Source organism: Hypanus sabinus, chromosome 25 (genome assembly GCF_030144855.1).
Source record: "Hypanus sabinus isolate sHypSab1 chromosome 25, sHypSab1.hap1, whole genome shotgun sequence".
NCBI classification, from domain to species: Eukaryota; Metazoa; Chordata; class Chondrichthyes; order Myliobatiformes; family Dasyatidae; genus Hypanus; species Hypanus sabinus.
The window spans coordinates 35,629,598-35,650,885 of NC_082730.1; the positions used below are offsets into that span (position 1 = coordinate 35,629,598).

The window sequence follows — 21,288 nt, forward strand, 5'->3', positions numbered from 1 at the left end:
TCTCAGCTGTTCTCACAGTGCTTTGTAGGGACTGCCAATCTGATGCTTTGCAGCTCCCATACCAGATGGAGATGCAGCTTGTCAGGATGCTCTCAATGGTGCTCCTGTAAGATAGAGAGTGGGAGCCTTGCTTGCCTCAGTCTTCATAGGACATAGAGGTGTTGCTGTGCCTTCTTATTCAGGGAGGTGATATTCATGGGACCAGATGAGGGCATCTGTGATGTGAACTCCCAGGAACTTTGTGCGTGTAACTCCCTACAGTCGAGCCATGTTTTCGCAGAGGGAGCTGGTTTGTCTGCACCTTCTTACAGTCAACAATTATTTCCTTTGTCTTGCCAAATTCAGTCTTAGGATGTTCTTATCACACCAATTGACCAGTCGCTCCACTTTCTCTCTGTACTCCGTCCCGTCATCGTTCCTGATGAGGCCAACCTCTATTGTGTCGTCTACAAACTTGGTGACGTGGTTTGAGCTGAATCCTGTGAAACAGTCGTGCATCAGCAGTGTGAGCAGCAGCGGACTGAGCACACAGCCTTGGGGAGTGTGAGAGCTCAGCGTAATGGGAAAAGAGAAATCGTTTCCCACACGGACTAACTGTGGCCTTATTGTTAAGAAGTCCAGTATCCCATTTCAGATGGAGTTATTGAGACCCTGCGAAGACAGTCTCCCAGTTTTTGGGGGTATGATGGTGTTTTCAACGCTGAACTGAAAAGTCTATAAACAGCAGTCTGAGACCCCATTTTCCAGGTGGGACAGGGCAGAGGCTATCACATCATCAGTGGATTGATTTGAGTGACCGGGAGAAAGGCTTTCACGCGTTCTATGACCAGCCGCTCAAAGCATTTTATAATGGTTGATGTTAATGTCACGAGATGATAGTCATCTCAGCAGGTCATATCACCGTCTTTGGCACTGGAATGATGGTTGCTGCCTTGAAAACCGAGGAGACAATGGATTGTTCCTTAGAGATTTTGAATATATCCATCAGCACCTCTGTCATCTAGACTGCGCAGACTTTAAGAACCGAGCTGGTATATTATCAGGTCCCGCAGCTTTGCGTGGGTTGACTCTGGCCTGGGTCTTCCTCACCTCAGCTTCGGCCAGACAGAGTGTCTGCTCTCCTGAGGGGTGGGGGGGGGGGGCTTCCTCATCAGCAGTTCATTCTGCGCACTAAACCAGGCGTAGAAGACATTCAGCCTCAGAAGGAGTGAAGCGTCCTGGACACTGACGCACAGGGTAGACTTGTAGTCTGTAAACCACATGCACCTCTTGTTGCTGCTATTGCAGAAGCTGTATGAGGGAACAAGTGTTGGCACACATTTTTCTCTGTCATTTGTTTCTGGCCGATGTGAAGTACTTTAAGTGGTGTCAAGGACTAGGAATAGAGGCTGTTTGTTGTCAAAGAGCAGAAATATGGTGGAATGCCAAATCCTTGCCAAGGGAAGGATGGAAAGCTCATATGCAGGAAATACACTTATTTAGTTTGGATAGTAAATTCGTAACAAGGGACGAATGTTATAAAAATTAAACAAGCTTCAGATATGACTTCAAAAGAGGTAATTTCTACCCATAAGATAGTTGGAATGGCCACCAGAATAATGAAACTAATTAATGCTGTTCCATTTTGGTGCTGGTCTGAATGTTTTTAAAGCAAATGCAGAAAAGGATGAATGGATGTTTTGTAGAAGATATGTCCTTAAGAAACTGGGACAATGTAACAGTAAAATAAAACTGAAACTGGACTAAATGCAAATTACTGAAGCAGGAGGAAAGTCTTTCAATAGATGGAAGTTGGCCCATTCTGTATTAGATTACTTAACAATTTGTATGCCCTTATTTCTATTTTTGGTTCCTCACTGTTTACCTAGATACTTTAATTCCTGTTGCCACTTCATTGAAATCTAAAATTGTAACAGTCAGAGAGGATCAAGGACACACTTGATTTCTCTCTGGAAAGGGGTGGAAGTACGAAGAAAGTTTTACAAAGTTTTTTCTCAGCAGCTGAACTTTTGACTTGTATTCATACTTCATTTGAAGCAATCATAATTAATATACAAGTTCACTAAAGCTATTTTATGTCCTACTTGATAAAAATTGTTAATTATTAAACTGGATAACTTGGCTTATTTGGATTTGTTTTGAAACTGCTTTATGGAGAACTTGCTTGTATTCCAGTACTCAATATATTAATTATGTTGAAAACCATCCGTTCCTTCTTAGCATTCTTGCCCACACTTTCCAGCCAGTTTTCTGCGATCATCTATTTTTTTAATGATATTGTTGGCTTAATACCTGCTGAAGTGTCTCGGCCCCGATACGTTGAATGTATTCATTTCCATAGATGCTGCCTGGTCTGTTGAGTTCCTCCAGTATTTTGAGTGTGTTGCTTAATTAACCTGCTGCTCTGATTTCCTATCCAGAGGACTGATTTTACTGGATTGGCATTTCAAGTCTTAACACTAGCACTTTTGATCCTCATGTGAAAATTGTTCAAGATATGACTGATTCAAGTTCTGTCACCTGTGCCAATAAAAGAGGACAAAGAAAAAAGAATCAGTAGATTCCTACATGTTTCTCTGATGAATAAAGTTTGAGTTCATTGAGATGTCTTACATACAGCTTACCTAAATTTAATGTTTTGGGATTGAAATTAAGTACTGTATAGTTGTAGCCTATATGCACTTGTTGCTGACTTATCATCACCAAAATATGTGTCCTATTACATTGAGTATTTGACTGCAAATTGAAAACTCCTCATTTCTAAACATATCTTGGCATTGGGTTCAGAGCAAAGAATTTTATATTAAAAAAAATGTAAATATGTTACAAAGCAGTGAGGTTTAACATAGGAAGTTTAAGTCCACTTTAATTTCTTGCAAATATAAAAAAATCTTATCTCTTATATTGAGAAATAATAGAGCCTTCCATTTCAGAATTATTTCATTGTTACTATGACAATCAATTGAGGGATAATGAGGCTGTGGATAACAAGGTAAACTGGACAGCAATTATGCTTCTGAGGAACTAATTTACACTCATGAAGAAGTTTAGTAATTTACCTCTGGTTTATGTATTAATTGTAATCTGTGCACTATATATATGCACACATATATAGTATACACCTTAACCTCCAAATTACTTTGCTCAACTCTATTATAAAATGTGAACATTAGAATATTTTTAATGTGAGGAATAAGTCATTAAGATTTACTAGTTTAATACTTCTGTAAATTAGTGGATGAAGAACTTTGTTTTAAAAAAAGAAAATCTTCAAACAATAGTTTTGCTTATCCTAATGTTCCAGGATTATGATATTAATTTGTTAGAAATCACAAATGATGTGTCCAGCAGAATGCCATATTAAATATGGAAGTTATTTTGCCTTTGTTAATCTGGTCGACTACTTATATGTATGTATACCTTTGTGGCCAAGCAGAAACTAGGTGCATCCTACTATATGAGTTTTTGATTTTTTTTTCATCCAAGTCTGTTAACTCAGTTTACATTGCCATTTGATTTCAGTGCATTCTAACATTTGGCCATATATTTACATAATGCCTCCCTAAACCTCAAAAAGCCACACCACCATTTTGGTATGTATCAAGTCTTGAGAAACAGTGAAGTCCCCTCTCTCCCCAGTAGGTAATGCAGTATTTATATTTTAAATGTGGCCTTTTCTTTCAGAGTTAAAAATCGTGAAGGGCTACACAGGATTGAGCTTAGAATCGGTTAAAGTGTCAGTACCATCGTGGACCAAAGGGCTATAGTACTAACTAAACTTTAAAAGTACTTATTACTTTCTTACTCCATTTCTGCTATTGTTGTTTGGTATTTCTTAATAACTTCAATATACACAGTACTAGTACATAGAATATAGTATACATAGTACATCTATATGTACATAGTACAATATACAATATACATAGTACATAGTGTGTTGGCGCGTGGCCTAGTGGGCAAGGCATCAGACTAGTAACCTGAAGTTTCTAGTTCTGAAGTCACTGGTTCGAGCCTCAACTGAGACAGCGTGTTTGTGTCCTTGAGCAAGGCACTTAACAACACATTGCTCTGTGACGTCACCGGCAGCCAAGCTGCATGGGTCCTAGTGCCCTTCCCTTGGACAACTTCGGTGGCGTGGAGAGGGGAAGGCCTGTAGCTTTGGCAACTGCCGGTCTCCCATACAACCCTGCCCAGGCCTGCGCCCTGGAAACTCCAGGCGCAGATCCATGGTCTCTCGAGACCGACGGATGCCACCATACATAGTACTAATAATATATTCAAATTGCTGGGTACATAAGATTTCAAAATATGACAATGACATTATTGGATAACTTCATTTTATTACAGGTCTGTTGTAATTTTTCGTTTGTTAGCTGGCATGTTATTTGTATTGCCGTGCAGTAACTTAAAACAAAATTTTATATCAATAAAAATGTTTTCCTTTGCACAGCTGTCATTTACTTTGGATGTTGGTACAGAAGGTTCCAGAAGTCTGTCAGCATTTAGCTGTGTGGAGAAATGGCGTCTGTAAAATTCAAATCATGTTAACATATGTAAATTGGCCAGGAGCTTTTGTTTGGAAAATATGGTCATAACACGGAATCATTTTTGTGCAGGAAGAAGCCATTTATCTATTCCTTTCACAAAACAAACAGGTTAAATCTGCAAAACGGCATGATAATCTTATCTAATCATCACATGAAACTCCTCTCCATTGTAAAAATTCTCCTAGTTTTCCCCACCTACTGTTTGTAGTTTAATCTTTTTCTCAGTCCCTTCACTGCTATGTCCCTTGTTAATCTTTGTCTGTTCCTCTAGATTTGGTTGTGACTAACGCCTTCTTTTCTCTTTCAAAATACTCGCCATCTCCTCCATTCTGACCCATATACATTACATTTCAATGCTCCTTTTCTCTTCAGAGTCTTGTGAATCTTTACTTGCACAGAGTCATTCATGTATTCATGTTGCCCTGCACTTGCTGGCCATCTGGCTCAGTTGTTTATTCTGCTTGGCCGGCAACACCTATAAAACTCATTCCCCAAAATCCTGCCTCTCTTTTGGCTGCAATTCTCTGATTAGAAATTCGGTACGAGTGATGTACCTTTAAGAATCAGGACCCTTAGTACTTGGGTTACTCACAGCAGTCTTTGTTGTGAATGCCCAAGATTTGAGAAGTAAGTCTCCAGATGATACAACACCATCTGTTTTTGTAGATTGTGAGGAAATTTGTCCAAGGCTACAGCATGTTAATTGATTAGGTGGAAAGTTTGACAGAGCAATGGAAAATGGAATTTAGTCCTGAAAAATCTGAGATGATGTAGACAAGGGTAATGCACAACAAGTGATAGGACAACACATACAAAGTACTGGAGGAACTCAGATGGTCAACAGCATCTCTGGTGAGGAATAAGCAGACGACTTTTCAGGTCAATACACTTCATCAGAATTGGAAAGGAGGTGGGGGGGGGGGGGTTGCAGAAGCCAGAATAAGGAGAACGGACCTCCTCTACTGTCACGATGAGGTCAAGATGAGGTTAGATCAGCAATCCCTCATACTTCATCTGGGAGCCTTATCTTGATGGCACGTCATTGATTTCACCAACTTCTGGTAATCTCCCCCCACTTCTATCCTTCTCTCTTTTCCCATCCCTTCTCTGCTCCTCACCTGCCTTGGAGAGTGTTGGTGAATAGAGAGACACTGGGGAATAGCTCAGTGGATCCCAGAAATTGGTAGTGTGGCAGGATATGGTGGAGAAGAAGATATACGGGATGTCGACATTCTTTGGCCATGGCACAGAATGTAAGGATGTCATGTCGCAAGTTTACAACACATTGGTTAGGACTCACCTGGAGTACTGTGCGCGGTTCTCGTTGGAGAGGATGCAGAGGAATTCACCAGGATGATGCTAGTATCAGAGCATTACAGTTATTATGTGAGACTCAATAGGCCGGTTTTGTTTTCCTAGGGGTGGGGAAGTCTGGGGGTTACCTGATAAAGGTGTATAAATTGAGGAGAATAATCTTCTCCCATGGTGGTGGTATCAAAGACAAGGTGAGGGGAAGGAATTTAGATAGGATCTAAATGGGAATCTTTGTACATGGAATGTGGTTGGTGCCTATATAAATGCCTGAAGATGTTGTGGAGGTGGATATGCTCAAGGCATTTAAGGAGCATCCGGACTGCCAGGAATAGAAATTACGGATGTCATGTGAGGAAATAGATTTACAACAGGCAGCACAGACGTGATAGGCTAAAGGACCTGTTTTTATAGTGTATGACTTTGACCCCCATTGCTATTTATCTCCTCAAATGTAATTCCTTGAGTACAAATTGGCATGTGGCACATACTTTCTTTGTTGTTGGACCAGAAAATCAACTAGTCTCAGCAGTAATTGTTATTACAATGACACTTCAATAAAATTGAAAATAAATATCTAAATCTGGTAAAATCAGAGCTATAAATATACAGAAGAAATTATTCCTCTCTGGTGATTTATTCTTTTCTGAAAATACTTCAGTTTACTTCCATTAAGAAACTTTCAATTTGAGTTGTTTTAAAATAATCATTTATGTAAAACCAGGAATAAGATGAAAGGCATATTTTCTCTAGTAAGTTGTATTCATCTTGGCAACGTCCTTCCATTATTGTTTAGTCACAGCAGAAGGCTATTGAATATAACTGTGGTGAACTACGTGTGCCTGTCTGGACACACTCCCTGCTGACTGCTTCTGTGGCTCCTCCCACAGACCCCTGTATAAAGGCGATCGAGGCCTGGGGCCGGCCTCTCAGTCTCCAGGATGTAGTATGGTGGTCACTCACTGCTGGTTCCTTCTTCCAGTTAATAAAAGCCGATATCTCGCCTTTACGTCTCAGAGTGAGTTATTGATGGTGCATCAATAACGTAGACTTTGTATTTGCAAATCTGTTATGTAGGTGAAATATGAAGGATATGAGGACTTAAGAGGAGCTGTATATTCTGGCAAAGTAGACAAATTGGCAATAACTCTGAACACAAGGAAGTCTGCAGGTGCTGGAAATCCAGAGCAACACCGACAAAACGCTGGAGGAACTCAGCAGGTCAGGCAGCATCCATGGAGAGGAATAAACAATCAACGTTTCAGGCCAAGATCACTTCTTCAGCATATTAAATGGTAGTTTGATGGAGGGAATGTTTCCCAATCATACCCTGCACATTCTTTTGCTTCTTCTGTCAAGTGAATATGTCTCCACTTACTTCCATGGTATTGTACTGGTAGGCATGAATTCCATTTTGGATTACTTGATTACTCCTGTTTTGGTTATTTGAGATACAATACATAATCATACATCCAACCATTTACCCAATATTCCTGTGGTTGCTAACTGTATTGAATCTACCAATACTTGCCTTTAGAAACTTGAAGCCATGAATTCCAATTCTTCTGCTCTCTTGCTCCTCATAAAATCTATAACCTTCTCGAGGTATCCGGCACCCTGGGTTCATTTAATATTTCTTACTTGTATATCAGCCATTCTCTTCAGCTGAATGCTGGAGAGAATGAAGTTAGCTGTAAAAACACTTTGCAAGGAATGTCCTCTAAACCCTCCTAAATACCACTCTCGTATCTCGTTCTTTGCTTTTGGACAGTTTTGTTCAAGATCACTCCTGTGCTCTTGGGAAATAATCCCACCATAAAGCTGCCATGTAATACATGGTTGTCAATGATTGAGATTAGATAACAACAGTACTTGCCTAGAATGTGCAATAGTTTCTTGCTATGAATCCTTTTTTAATCATTATGGTAATGTGTGAACAAAAATGACTATGCATTATATTTTATTAACAAATATATTCAAAGCAAAGTAGTGAGAACAATTTGTGATTACCTTTGAAATTAGAGAACTTGATGAACATAGTTTTGTGATAATTATAGAGAAGGATAGGACTGGTCCTTGGGTTGAGATTCAGAATTGGAGAAAGTCCAATTTTGAACTTTTAATTTCTCCAGAAACCTTGGTTTTTGAGGGATATTGAAGCCCTGGTTAAAAAGAAGAAGGAGGCGCAAAGCAGGAAAATGTAGCAAGGAACAAATGAAGTACTTGAGCACTATAGAGAATGCATAAGAACACTTTAGAGAGAAATTGGGAAGCCGGGGATTGGGTGGTGGTGGTGCTAAAAGAAGGCATGAGGTTGTTCTGGCAAACAAGGCGAAGAAGAATCTCAAGAGTTTTTACAGCTATATTAAGAGTAAAAGGATAAGAAGGGACAAAATTGATCCATTGAACTCAGTGTGGTCATTTATGTATGGAGCCAAAAGAGATAGAGCAGATCTGAAATCGTTGCATCTGTATGTTTTCAGGGGACACTGGGAGAGTCTATAGAACTGAGGCAAACCTACAGTGAGTTTATGGACCATATATAGATGGCAGAAGGGAGGTGCTGGCTCTATTGAGGGAAATTAGGATGGACAAGACTGCAGGAACCTCTCTAGGTGTCTCCTTGGACCTTGTGGGATGCTAGTGCAGAAAATGTGGGAGCCCTGGCAGAGGTATTTAAAATATCTCTAGCTGTGGGGGAAGGTCCCAGAGGACTGGAGGATAGATAATGTTGTGCTATTGTTCAAAAAAGTCTCTAAGAATAAGCCACAAAATTATAGGCCGGTGAGCTTGACGTCAGTAAGGAGTAAATTATTGGAATGCATTCTAAGTGACTGGATAGGTAAGTATTTGGATTGACAAGGAATGATTAGGGATGATCAGCATGGCTCTGTGCATGGTAGATTGTGCCTAACCAAACCTATAGAGTTTTTCAAGGCAATTGCCAAGAAAATTGATGAAGAAAAGGCAGTGGATGGTGTCTACATGGACCTTAGCAAGGTCTTTGACAAAGTACTGCAAGGGAGGTCAAGAAGCTTCAGCCACTTGGCATTCAGGAGTTGACAGCAAATTGGGTTTGACATTAGCTACACAGAAGAAGCTAAAGATTGGGAGAAAATGATTGCCTGTCTAAGTGGAGCTCATGACTTGTGGTAGGTCACAGCAATCGGTGCTGGGTCCATTTTTGTCATCTATATCAACAGATTTGCAGATACCTTGAAATTTGGGGATGTAGTGGACAGCAAGGAAGGTTTTCAAAGTTTGCAAAGGGATCTGGACCAGCTGGAAAAGTTGGCTGAAAAATGGTAGAATGAATTTAATGCAGACAAGTATGAAGTGTTTCACTTTGGGAAGATAAATCAGGCTAGGACTTTCACTGTGAATGGAAGGGCACTGAGGAGTTTTGCTGAACAGAGGGATCTGGGAATTGAGATACATAATTTCTTGTATTGAGGTGTCAGAGGTAAATAGGATCATAAAGAGAACTTTTGCCACATTGTCCTTCATAAACCAGAATATTGAGTACAGAAGTTGGATGTTGTGCTGAAGTTGTATAAGACATATATGAACCTAAATATGGAGAATTGTCTGCAGTTCTGGACACCTACTTACAATGAAAGATTGAAATAAGATTGAAAGAGTACAGAAAAATATTACAAGGATGCTAGAGTCGTAGAAACTTAGAACACTACAGCCCAGAAACAGACTTTATGGCCCATCCAGTCTATGCTGAACCATTAATCTGCCAAGTCTTATTGACCTGCGCCTGGACCATAGCCCATCATCTATGCACCAATCCAAATTTCTCGTAAATGTTGGAATCAACCCAACATTCATGACGTGCTGGCAGTTCATTCCATACCTCTACTACCCTCTGAAGAAGTCCACCCCCCCAAGTTCCCCTTAAACATTTCACCATTCACCCTCAACCCATGACTTCTAGTTGTGGTTTCACCTGACCTCAGTGGGGAGAAAAACCTGCTTGCATTTATCCCATCTATAATCCTCGTAATTTTGTAAATATCTATCAGTCTCCTCCAGTCTTTCATGTTCTAGTGAATTAATTTCTAACCTATTCAACCTTTCCCTATAACTCAGGTCCTCAAGTTCTGGCAGCATCCTTGTGCATTTTCTCTGCATTTCTTCCATCTTATTTATATTCTTTTCCCGTAGGTAGGTGACCAAAAGTGCACACGACACTCCAAATGTCCTGTACACTTTCAGCATAACATCCCAACTCCTGTACTCAATATATTGATTTATGAAGGCTAATGTATCAGAAGCTTTCTTTATGATCGTAGCAGCCTGTGATGCCTTTTTTAAGGAATTATGGATTGGTATTCCCCAATCAATCTGTTTAGCCACACTCCTCAGTGCCCCACCATTCACTATGTAAGAGTTACCCTGGGTGGTCCTCACAAAGTGCAGCACCCCATACTTGTCTGCATCAAATTCCATTTGCCAGTTTTCAGCCCATTTTTTGAGCTGGTCCTGCTGCAAGCTTTGACTGTCTTCCTCACTGTCCACTACACCCCCAGTCTTGGTGCCACACAGATTTGCTGATCCACTTAACCATGTTATCATCCAGATTGTTGATATGGATAACAAACAACAATGGTCCCTACAGCACTCCATTAGTCACAGGTCTCCAGTCAGAGAAGCAAATATCTATTACCACTCTCTGACTTCCCCTGCAAAGCCAATATATACCCCAATTTACATCCTCATCTTGACTGTAAAGTGACTGAACCTTCTTGACCAACCTCCCACACGGGACCTTGTCAAAGGCTCGTTAAAGTCCATGCAGATAACATCCACTGCCTTGGCTTCATCAACTTTCTTGAGTAACTCCTGAATAAACTCCCTCAATAACTCTCTCAATGAACACTATATGATTGGTTAGAAATAACTTACCATGCACAAAATCATGTTTACTATGTCGATTCAGTCCCTGTCTATCCAATCTCTTAGAATACCCTCCTATAACTTTACTACTATTGATGTCAGGCTCATCAGCCTGTCATTTCCTGGCTTATTCATAGAGCCTTTCTTAAATAACGGGACAACATTAGCTATCCTCCAATTTTGCAGCACCTCACCCATGGCTAAGGATGTTTTAAATCTCTCTGCTAAGGGCCCTGCAATTTCTGCACTAGCCTCCCACAGGGTCCAAGCGAACACCTCGTCAGGCTCTGGGAATTTATTCACTGAAGTTTGCTTTAAGACTGCAAACACCTCCTCCTCCTGTAATCTGCTAGAAAAGCCCCTTGTCTTCTATTAACCCTCCTGATTTCCTTCTGAAGTGTTCTCTTTCATTTCTTATACTCCTCAAGTAACTAATTTGCTCCTATTTGACTATGTTTGTTATGATCCTCCTTTTTCTTAACCAGGTGCTCTTGAAAACCAAAGTTCTTTAAACATGTCATCCTTGCTTTTTATTCTGACAGGATCATCCAAACTCCGTGCTCCCAAAGTTTCATTTCTTAATGCTTCCCACTTACCAAGTACACCTTTGCCAGAAGGGAACTTATCCCAATCCACACTTGAAAGATCATGTCTGATACCGTCAAAATTGGCCTTTCTCCAATTTGGAATCTCAACCGTATCCTTTTCCATAATTACCTTGAAACTAGTAGCTTTATGGTCACTAGATACAAAGTGTGCTACACAAATCTCTATCACCTGCCCTGTCTCATTCCCTAATAAAAGATCTAGTATTACACTCTCTCCAGTTGGAACTTGTATGTACTGGCTAAGTCAACTTTCCTGAACACATTTGACAAACTCTTTCTCATCCAGCCCTACTACAGCATGGGAGTCCATGCCAATAAGTGTAAAGTTATAATTACCTACTGTCACAACCTTATGTTTTTTGCAAATCTGCGATCTCTCTACAAATTTGCTCCTGTAAATTACGCAGGTTGTTGGATGGTCTATAAAAAAATCCTTTCTCATTCCTTGGCTCTACCCATAAAGCCTCACTAGATGAACTCTCCAGTCTGTTCTGTTTGAGCACTGCTGTGACAATTTCCACCACTCCCACTTTTTCCTTCCTACCCTATGGTGTCTAAAACAACAGAACCCTGGAACATTGAGATGCCAGTCCTGCTCCTCCTGCAACCAAGTCTCACTAATGGCAACAATATCAAGTCAACATGCTGATCGATGTCCTAAACTCATCTACCTTTCCTCTTACATTGAAATATACACAGCTCAGAGAAATAGTCCCACCTTCTCATTCCTGACTTTGTATATAACTGCTATGGTCTGGTCTGGAGCCCGCATTCCTGGTCTTGAGCCTGTCCGGGGACTCTGGACATCCAGGTCTTGTAGCCGTCCCTCCTTTCACCCTTAAGACCAAATAGGATCAACTTGGCTGCAGGAGGTGCACCTGATGCCTATTGGCTGGCAAGTGTATATAAGGGGCTCTGGGACCGAGTCTAGTTGGGGCGTTGTCCTGTTCATCTTGTATGTGCTGGTCCTGCTGTTCTGTCTGGCTAGCCTTGATTGTGCTGTTCGCCTGTCTATCCCATTTTGACCCCGGCTTGGAGTACCCACTGTTAATCTAGTTCTGTAAGTCTGTTCTTGTAGTCACCCTGGCCCGAGCTCCCTTCTGATCCCTTGCCTCTGTCGGGTAAGCAGGCGGGACTGCTGTTGCCCAGTGGGGGACTCTGACCCTTTCCTAACCCTCGCTTCTGATGGGTTGTGCCCTGCAACCTGCCCAGGTGCTCTGTGTCTTGCCCAGGCCCGTGTTCCTGCCCGGGAGGCAGCCCTATGTGGCCTGTCCTGAGAACTCCGACCCTTTCCTACCCCTCGTTTCTGACGGGTTGTGCCCTGCAACTTGCCCAGGTGCCTGGCGACCTGCCCAGGCCCCTGTGTTCCTGCCTGGGAGGCTGGGCCCTGCCCAGGAGCTATATGGCCTGCCCAGGGGCCTGTCCTCCCAGCCTTCTTTGTCCCATAGACCCATCCTTTAGTCGAGCCAGGGCCCTGCCTTTGCCATGAACTCTCTGAACCCCAGGATCACCTTTGCATGCCGTGATCTTCCTATCTTTTTCTATCCTTTAGTTGTTCCTGTCCTGCCCCTAGTACTTCAGTGCCTGCGTCCTGCATTTGGGTCCAGTCTCCATGTCCCCTTGTGACAATAACATCTTTTTCTACAACCACCCCACCATCTGTTCTGGCACTCTGGTTGTCATCCCTCTGGACTTCTGGTTTAAACCCCTTGTGCAGACTAGCAAATCTTCTGGCTGGGACATTAGTATTCAGAACATATCATGGCAATTCAAAGTGATTTTTGGATGTCAATTTAGGCGCTGAGCCAGATTGTAAAGGTCAGGGTTCTGGACCGGAGGAGAGGGACGTGCCAGTTTAGATAGCTGCTCCATGACTTGGCTCTGTGCTGAACTACTGGACTCTCTTTGCAGACACTATTTGCATGAGGTTATCGTTTGCTTGATGTGTTTTTAATCTCTCTGTACATTGGGTGTTCGATGTTCTTTTTTTATATAGATTCATTTGCTTTTCTTTGGTTCGTGTCTGCCTGTTGGGCGATGAATCCCAAGGTTGTATAATGTCTACATACTTTGATAATAAATGTACTTTGAACTTTGATTAGTCCACCTCTAGTTCAGATGCATAGGTCCAATCTTACCTGGAAGACAGCCCGATGATCCAAAAGTCTGAAGCTTTGCTTCACTATTTACTTAGCCACGTATTAAACTTTATGAGCTTCCTTTTTCTGACCTCACTAGCTCGTGGCATGGTTAGCAATCCTGAGATCAAAACCCTGGAGATCCTGTCCTTTAATTTAGCACCTAAATCCCTGAACTCCCTTTGCAGAACATTGTCACCCTTCCTACTCGTGTCACTGGTACCGATGTAGAGCATGATCTCTGGCTGCTCACCAGCCTGATTAAGAAGGCCATGGGCTTGATCCAGGATGCCCCTGAACCTGGCGCCTGGGAAGCAACATACCATCTGGGAATATTGTTCTCATCCGCAGAGTCTCCTTTCTGTTCCCCTAACCAAAGAATCCCATGTCACTACAGCTTGCCTCCTCCCCACCTCTCTTCTGAGCCACAGAGCCCGACTCAGTTCCAGGGACCCGACTAGGCCTTTCTCTGCTGGGTCATCCCCCCCACCACCGGTATCCAAAGCAGTAAACCTGTTATTGAGGGGAGCAGCCTCAGTGGCTGCCTGTCTTCTTTCCACCTCCTGATGATCACCGAGTTACCTGTGTTTCTGCACCCGGGGTCTGACTACCTCCCTGGATGTCCTGTCTATCAACCTCTCAGCATCACGAATTATCCAGAGTTCATCTTGTTCCAGCTTCAGCTCTTTAACGCGGTCAGTTAGAAGCTGCAGCTGGATGCACCTCTTGCAGGTATAGTCGTCAGGCACACTGGAGGCCTTGGTGCCTTGCCACATCCCGCAAGAGTCACACTTCACTACCCTGCCTGGAAAACCCACTGCTCTATGTGTAATGAGGAAGAAAGAAAGAATAAATAATAGAAAAAAAGTCTACTCATGGTCTGTGCCTCTCCTCGCGGAAGCCTCGATGGCCCAAAGCCTCAACTCCTCACTCTAACACTGGCCCACTCACACATTGGCCGTTCCAACAATGGCCACTGCTCTTAAACCTAACTTCTTTTTATTGGATCCTGCTGAATCTAATGCACCGTCCAATGTCTCCTCGGGAAGTGCCAACTGTCCCTGCTCGCTTCTTTTAAACTCACTCTCTATACAATCTAATGCCACCTTGTGAACCACGGTGCAAAAAGTGTGCCGACTGCTTGTCACTTCTTCTAAACTTGCTCTCCCTCTACGACAGGTGTTACCACCCTGATTTTATGCCATGGACGTCTACCGCTAGCCATAGGGAATCTCTGCTCTTTGCAATTCAATGTCTCCTTGAGAACCGTGGCATGTGAAGCGTTGCTGGGACTTGAGGCCCTGCATTATAGGGAAAGGTTGAAGAGGTTAGAGCTTTGGTCTCTGGAAGTTGGGAGACTTGCTAGAGCTTTACGAAATTATGAGGGATATGTTGTAGATTGGGTAAATGCAAGCAGGCTTTTTCCACTTGGATAAGACTAGAATTAGAGGTCACATGCTAAGGGTGAAAGGTGAAGTATTTAAGGGAACATGAGGAGGAACTTCTTCACTCAGAAGGTGGTGAGGATGCTGGACGAGCTGCCAGTATAATTGGTGATTGCAACAGTTAAGGAAGGTATGGGTAAGTACATGGATGGGAGAGGTATGGAGGGCTCTGGTCCAAGTGTTTGCGGGACAAGCCAGAACTACAATTTCACATGGACTAGACTGACAAAGTCCTGTTTTCTGTTTTCATGCTCTATGACTCTATTTGATAACATCTATATTTGCAAATTACTATGCAAGTTATATGTATTGCGATAAATGAAATCAGCCTCATGCATATGACTAGTTCCACGGACAGAAGATATTTATATCACAGCTAACTAATTCTAGGAACAATTGTAAAAGACCACTCTTAGTCTGATTCTCATTGCAGCTGTTATACTAAGTGATAATATAAGCAAATGTTTAACACCTTAGATAGTACAAGTGAATAATTACTACCATTAGTTATATATTAGTTCCACCCAACAGGAAGCTCAGAGACCTCGGCCTTGACGCGGCCTTGTGCAGCCGGATCCTGGACTTCCTGTCAGATTGCCGGCAGATGCTAAGAGTGGGCTCCCTCACCTCTACCCTTTGACTTTCAACACAGGAACCCCTCAGGGCCGTTTACTAAGTTGCCTCCTTTACTTCCTGTGTACCCACGACTGTGTCGCCACCCACAGCTCTAATCTGCTAACTTGCCGAAGACAGGACATTAGTTGCCTTTATCTCAAACAATAATGAGGTGGCCGAGAGGGAAGAAATCATCTCTGACGCAGTGAGGTTAAGAAAAACCTCCCCCTTAATGCTGCAAAAACAAAGGAGCTGGTTACGGATTGCAGGAGGAATGGAGACGGGCTAAACCCTACTGACATTAATGGATCTGGGATCATGGCATCACTGAGGACCTTATGTGTCTGTACACACCAGCTGTGTGGTGAAAAAGGCACAACAGCATCTCTTTCATCTCAGACAATTGAGGAAGTTTGGTGTGGGCCTCCAAATCCTAAGAACTTTATACAGGGGCACAATTGAGAGCATCCTGACTGGCTGCATCACTGTCTGGTATGGGAACTGTACCTCCCTTTATTGCAGGGGCTGTGTAGAGAGTGGTGCAGTCAGCCCAATGCATCTGTAGTTGTGAACTTCCATGATTCAGGACATTTACAAAGACAGGTGTGGAAAAAAGAACCCGAAGGATCATTGGGGACCGGAGTCAGCTCAAGCACAATCTATTCCAGCTGCTACTATCCAGAAAGTGGTACCACAGCATAAAAGCCAGGACCAACAGGCTCCGGGACAGCTTCCACCAGGCCATCAGACTGATTAACTCACGCTGATTTGAGTGTATTCTATGTTACATTGACTGTTCTATTTATTATAAATTACTATGATTGCACATTGCATATTTACATGGAGACATAATGTAAAGATTTTTACTCCTCATGTATGTGAAGGATATAAGAAATAAAATCAATTCAATTCCAATATCATTGTGTGGTTTGCCACCTACTTTGTATTTGGACAACATGAATGCATTCTGCAGAAGTCCATGCTGCTGGGAGGGTGCACTGAAGTCTGGTGTGGATCCCATGAAGGTGTGGTTGGAATAGAGTCCTGGTACTCTCCAGCCACCAGAACTGAATGCGTGGTATTGTGAACACAGAGAAAGAGATGTCCTGATATTATTTACTGCAAATATCCTGGAAAAAATATTTTTAGGGGAAAAAATAATCCCTTGTACCTAGAGGAGAGGGCAATCCATCACCTCATGCATTGTCTGTAGTGGTCCTCTTCAAGATTGGTCCAAAGCAGCTGCTCTGTTTGATGTTCCCATGCACCACCTACTGAGAGATATATCTGAATTAACTCATGCAAGAAGATCAGCAACTCAGTAAAAATGTTGTTTGATCAAATGGTAGGGCACTGAGGAGTGCAGTAGAACAGAGGGATCTGGGAAGACAGATACAAAATTTCCTAAAAGTGGCATTGCAGGTAGATAGGGTCCTAAAGAGATCTTTTGGTACATTGGCCTTTATAAATCAAAGTACTGAGTATAAGAGTTGGAATGTTATGGTGAGATTGTATATTGACGAGGCCGAATTTGGAGTATTGTGTGCAGTTTTGGTCACTGAATTACAGGAAGGATATTAATAAGGTTGAAAGAGTGCAGAGAAGGTTTACAAGGATGTTGCCGGGACTTGAGAAACTGAGTTACAGAGAAAGGTTGAATAGGTTAGGACTTTATGCCCTGTAGCATAGAAGAATGAGGGGAGATTTGATAGAGGTATATAAGATTATGATGGGTATAGATAGAGTGAATGCAAGCAGGCTTTTTCCACTGAGGCTAGGAGAGAAAAAAACCAGAGGACATGGGTTACAGGTGAAGGGGGAAAAGTATAAAGGGAACATTAGGTGGGGGGCTTCTTCACCCAGAGAGTGGTGGGAGTGTGGAATGAGCTGCCAGATGAAGTGGTAAATGCGGGCTCACTTTTAACATTTAAGAAAATCTTGGACAGGCACATGGATGAGAGGTGTATGGAGGGATATGGTCCAGGTGCAGGTCAGTGGAACTAGGCAGAAAAATGGTTCGGCACAGCCAAGAAGGGCCAAAAGGCCTGCTTCTGTGCTGTAATATTCTATGCTTCTATCTAGTTGAAACTTATTGGTTTTCCATTCAAAGAGGATATTTGCAACTTAGTGCTGTCAACTGGTACATTCCAAGGTACAGGAGGATGTACGGAAGCTTGGTGGAGCCACTGCAAAGGTTGCCAGGAATAGGTTACAGTCTCGACTTGTTCTGCCAGTTTGTTTTCTGCCAAATGTTTTATTGAAGTTTTGTTTAAAGGTGAAACATTAGTGATGTTGATCTATAAGTGCAAGAAAATAATGACATGTTGATTGTGTCTCACTATACAATATGGTTAATGTGTAGTTTAGGTTTTAAAACTGCTTTGACCTTTTCATTTTCCCAGAGTTTCAACGATTCAATTTGCATGATCTTTCTGCTGAACTAAAATAAACTTCATTTGAAGATCGCTTTAAGTAGTTTTCACAAAAAAAACTATTGGTTACTGCAAAGACAACCTGCAATTCTGCAGCTCTGCTCAGATGATAAATCTTCCAGGGCAGTGGTTGGCAGTTCATTGAAAGAGGCATTGGATCAGAAATCCACCCCGCTAAGTAACACAAACATGAGCAAGTCTGCAGATTCTAGAAGTCCAAAGTAACACACTCATAATGCTGGAGGAACTCAGCAGGCCAGGCAGCATCCTTAGGAATGAATAAACAGTACACTTTTCCAGTTGGCACCCTTCAACAAGGCTGGAAAAGAAGGTGCCTGAATAAAAAGGTGGAGAGGCAGCAGAAAGATGATAGTTATAAGGTCATAGATGAAGCCAGGTGGGTTGGAAAGGTAAAGGGCTGGAGAGGAAGAAATCTGACAGGAGAGGAGAGTGGAAGTGGAGTGGAAGAGAGGGAAAGAGGAGGGAATCGAGGGGAAGGTCATAGGCAGGTGAGAAGAAGTAAGAGGTCAGAGTGGGAAATAGAAAAAAAGGGGAGGGAGAGGGAATTTTTTTTATTAACTGGAAGGAGAAATTGTTATCCATACCATCAGGTTGGAGGCGACCAAGACGGAATATAAGATATTGCTCCTCCACCCTAAGGGTGGCCTCGTCTTGGCACAAGAGGAGGCCGTGGACCAACACGTCAGAATGGGAATGGGGATCGGAATTAAATTGTTTCAACATTGGGAGGTTCCGCTTTTGGTGGATTGGGCGGAGGAGCTCGATGAAGCGATCCCTGTGGAAAGCAAAGAGGGCGGGGGTAGATAAAGAACTTCTGGTGCAAGGGTTCCTTTGCAGATGGCAGAAGTTGCAGAGGATGATGTGTTGGATGTGGATGCTAGGTAAGGATAAGAGGATCTCTATCACTGTTAAGGGAACGGGACGATGGAGGAGATGTATGAGAGGGCAGCATCAATGGCAGAGAGAAGGGAAAACCTTGTTCTTTCCTGGATGCAGCTTTCCATTCCAGGAATTCAGAGATGTTCCCCCACCTTTTTATTCTGGCATCTTCTCCTTTCCTTTCTAGTCCTGAAGAAGGATCTCGGCCTGAAGCATCATGGAGGAAGCGATCCCTGTGGAAAGCAAAGAGGGAGGGGTTTTGTAAGTTTGCTGTGGTAACACCACTGTTGTGCTATGCCTACAAAATTCATTCTATTGGCATCAGTGAAATGAATTTCAGAGGCACTAAAAACCTGGGAGGAAACTGTGCAGAATTGTTATTTTGGGATGTTTTTCAGTACCTGGAAAGTTTGATCTTTGTTCGTGTTTGTGATAATGCATCTAATATAGGATGCAATTATGTTTTTAAAAACTGGTTGGCGGAAGGAGATATGATGGTGACATTTAAGACACACTTATATAGGCACAGGCAGAGAAGGAAGGATATAACCCATGTGCACCCAGATGGGATTAGTTTATATTGGCATCATGGTAGGATGTTCTTTGTATCTTTAATAAAAATCTCAATGGTTCTTTATTTGCACTTGACCACAGATTATTGATTATTGATTATTGATCTTTCTAAATGAAATATTTACACATAAATACTTTAAGAAATGGAGTTTTATTTCATGTGCCTGGATTTTGCTTGAAAGTTGTTTGGGACTTAAGTGCATGCATTGTTTTAATGCAGAATTCTGAAACTTGGCTGAACCTAGAATTCTCTGAAGCAGAGGTCCACCCTGTTGAGATTGCCTGTACTAACGGAAGACTTACGAGTCCAGTGATATCACGGGAGGTTATAGGATCTTGGAAAAGAAAGCAGAAAGGGGAAAAAAGTATTTTATTTAATTACATTGCCTTTGCTTCACGATTTTAGCCAATTATATTTTTAAAAGTTCATGATTAAAATATTTCATTTTTTAGTTTCATTCTTCTACAGACTTTATACATTCCTGAATGTCAGAAATATAGGGTTTATTTAGAAATGGGGTTTTGACAGCCAGTATTGCTGAGAGGATGGTTTTGATGTTCATCATAGCTTTCAGGGCCATCTGAGGGGTATGACTTCATCAGTTCTTGGGGTAATTAGTACTGGTATTAAGCTATTCCAGCTGGATGTGACCTCTTAAAAGTTCTCTTTGTTTTTCAGTTTGGTGGATGATAGGTGTGTTGTCGAGCCAGGAGCTGGAGACCTGGAAAATCCTCCCAAGAAATTTAGAGGTAAATTTGGATCATGGCATATTAGTGTATAAATGATAAGGGGTCAGATAATTCGTATGTTTTTGGTTTATTTTGGCAACTTAAACTAGGAGACCAAATAGCATCCGACTTTAAAATATCCTTTGAAACATAAATATTAGCTCTTATAAAATTCTAAAATTGGTTTACAGGTATTTTTGAATTTATTATTCAGCCTTAAACAAATGGACAATTGTCACAATACTAAAGCAATAGAAAGTAAGTTTATTCTGCAAATGTTAAGATAGATTCCTTAAAACATTTTCTTGCAGGGTATTATTTTTTCCAGAAAGTATATCAGATTTTCCTTTATGCATTTTTATATATTCTTGAAGAGACTAAGATGGATCTCTGCTAAGTATATTTAAGATTTATGTGTGCCTAAACTATAGTTTCATTTTTGAATTATTTTTATAATGTTGCCTGAGATGCTGTTTCTAGCAGTTTTTGTTCTCAAATAAAGTCTTAGCCCTCTGATAACATAATTTTCATGATGTTGCTCAGGTAGCGTAATAACTCAGCCCTGAGCTGTTGTTTCTGGCCAGTCATAGCTCAGTGTTTCATATTTGTTTTCCTGAGATTCAGTCATATGGTTTAATGGATATTTGTCCTTTGATTTAATTGATGCCTTTAGCATTTGGAATTCTTTAATCAATATAACACGCTGAGTGGTACTTAGAAAGTAGAGGAATGGTTATTTGTCAAACCTTTACCAGTTCTTTTATGATTATGATCATCTGAACTCCGATGCTTTGTTGTTCACATACTCTTGCACGCGTGCTGAATCCACCACTATCAATCTTGAAGTGTACCACCCAGATTCAGTGTGTCTGTGCTCTGCACGAGAGGGCACTTGTGGTTAAATGTCCCCGAGGAGCTGTGGACGTAGTCGCTCAGGAATAAGTGACATGTGCTGCGCTGATATCACAACACAAACAGTGATTTCCTGTTGTGGTGCACAAAGTGAATCAGAGGATATGGAAGTTAATGGGTGACCAGTTTCTTTTGTACGGAGGTAAAAGGAGGAAGGTGTGGTAGTGTGGGTG

At 41.9% G+C, this 21,288-nt stretch overlaps 1 protein-coding gene across 1 annotated transcript in view; it reads left to right on the forward strand.

Annotated features, from left to right (window-relative positions):
• Window positions 1-21,288, forward strand: part of itpr3 (inositol 1,4,5-trisphosphate receptor, type 3) — a 315,156-nt gene that overhangs the window by 18,622 nt on the left and 275,246 nt on the right. The window contains exon 2 of the mRNA XM_059950461.1: window positions 20,154-20,224. Coding sequence (XP_059806444.1) covers window positions 20,154-20,224 — 71 coding nt within the window. The remainder of the gene's footprint in view (window positions 1-20,153; window positions 20,225-21,288) is intronic.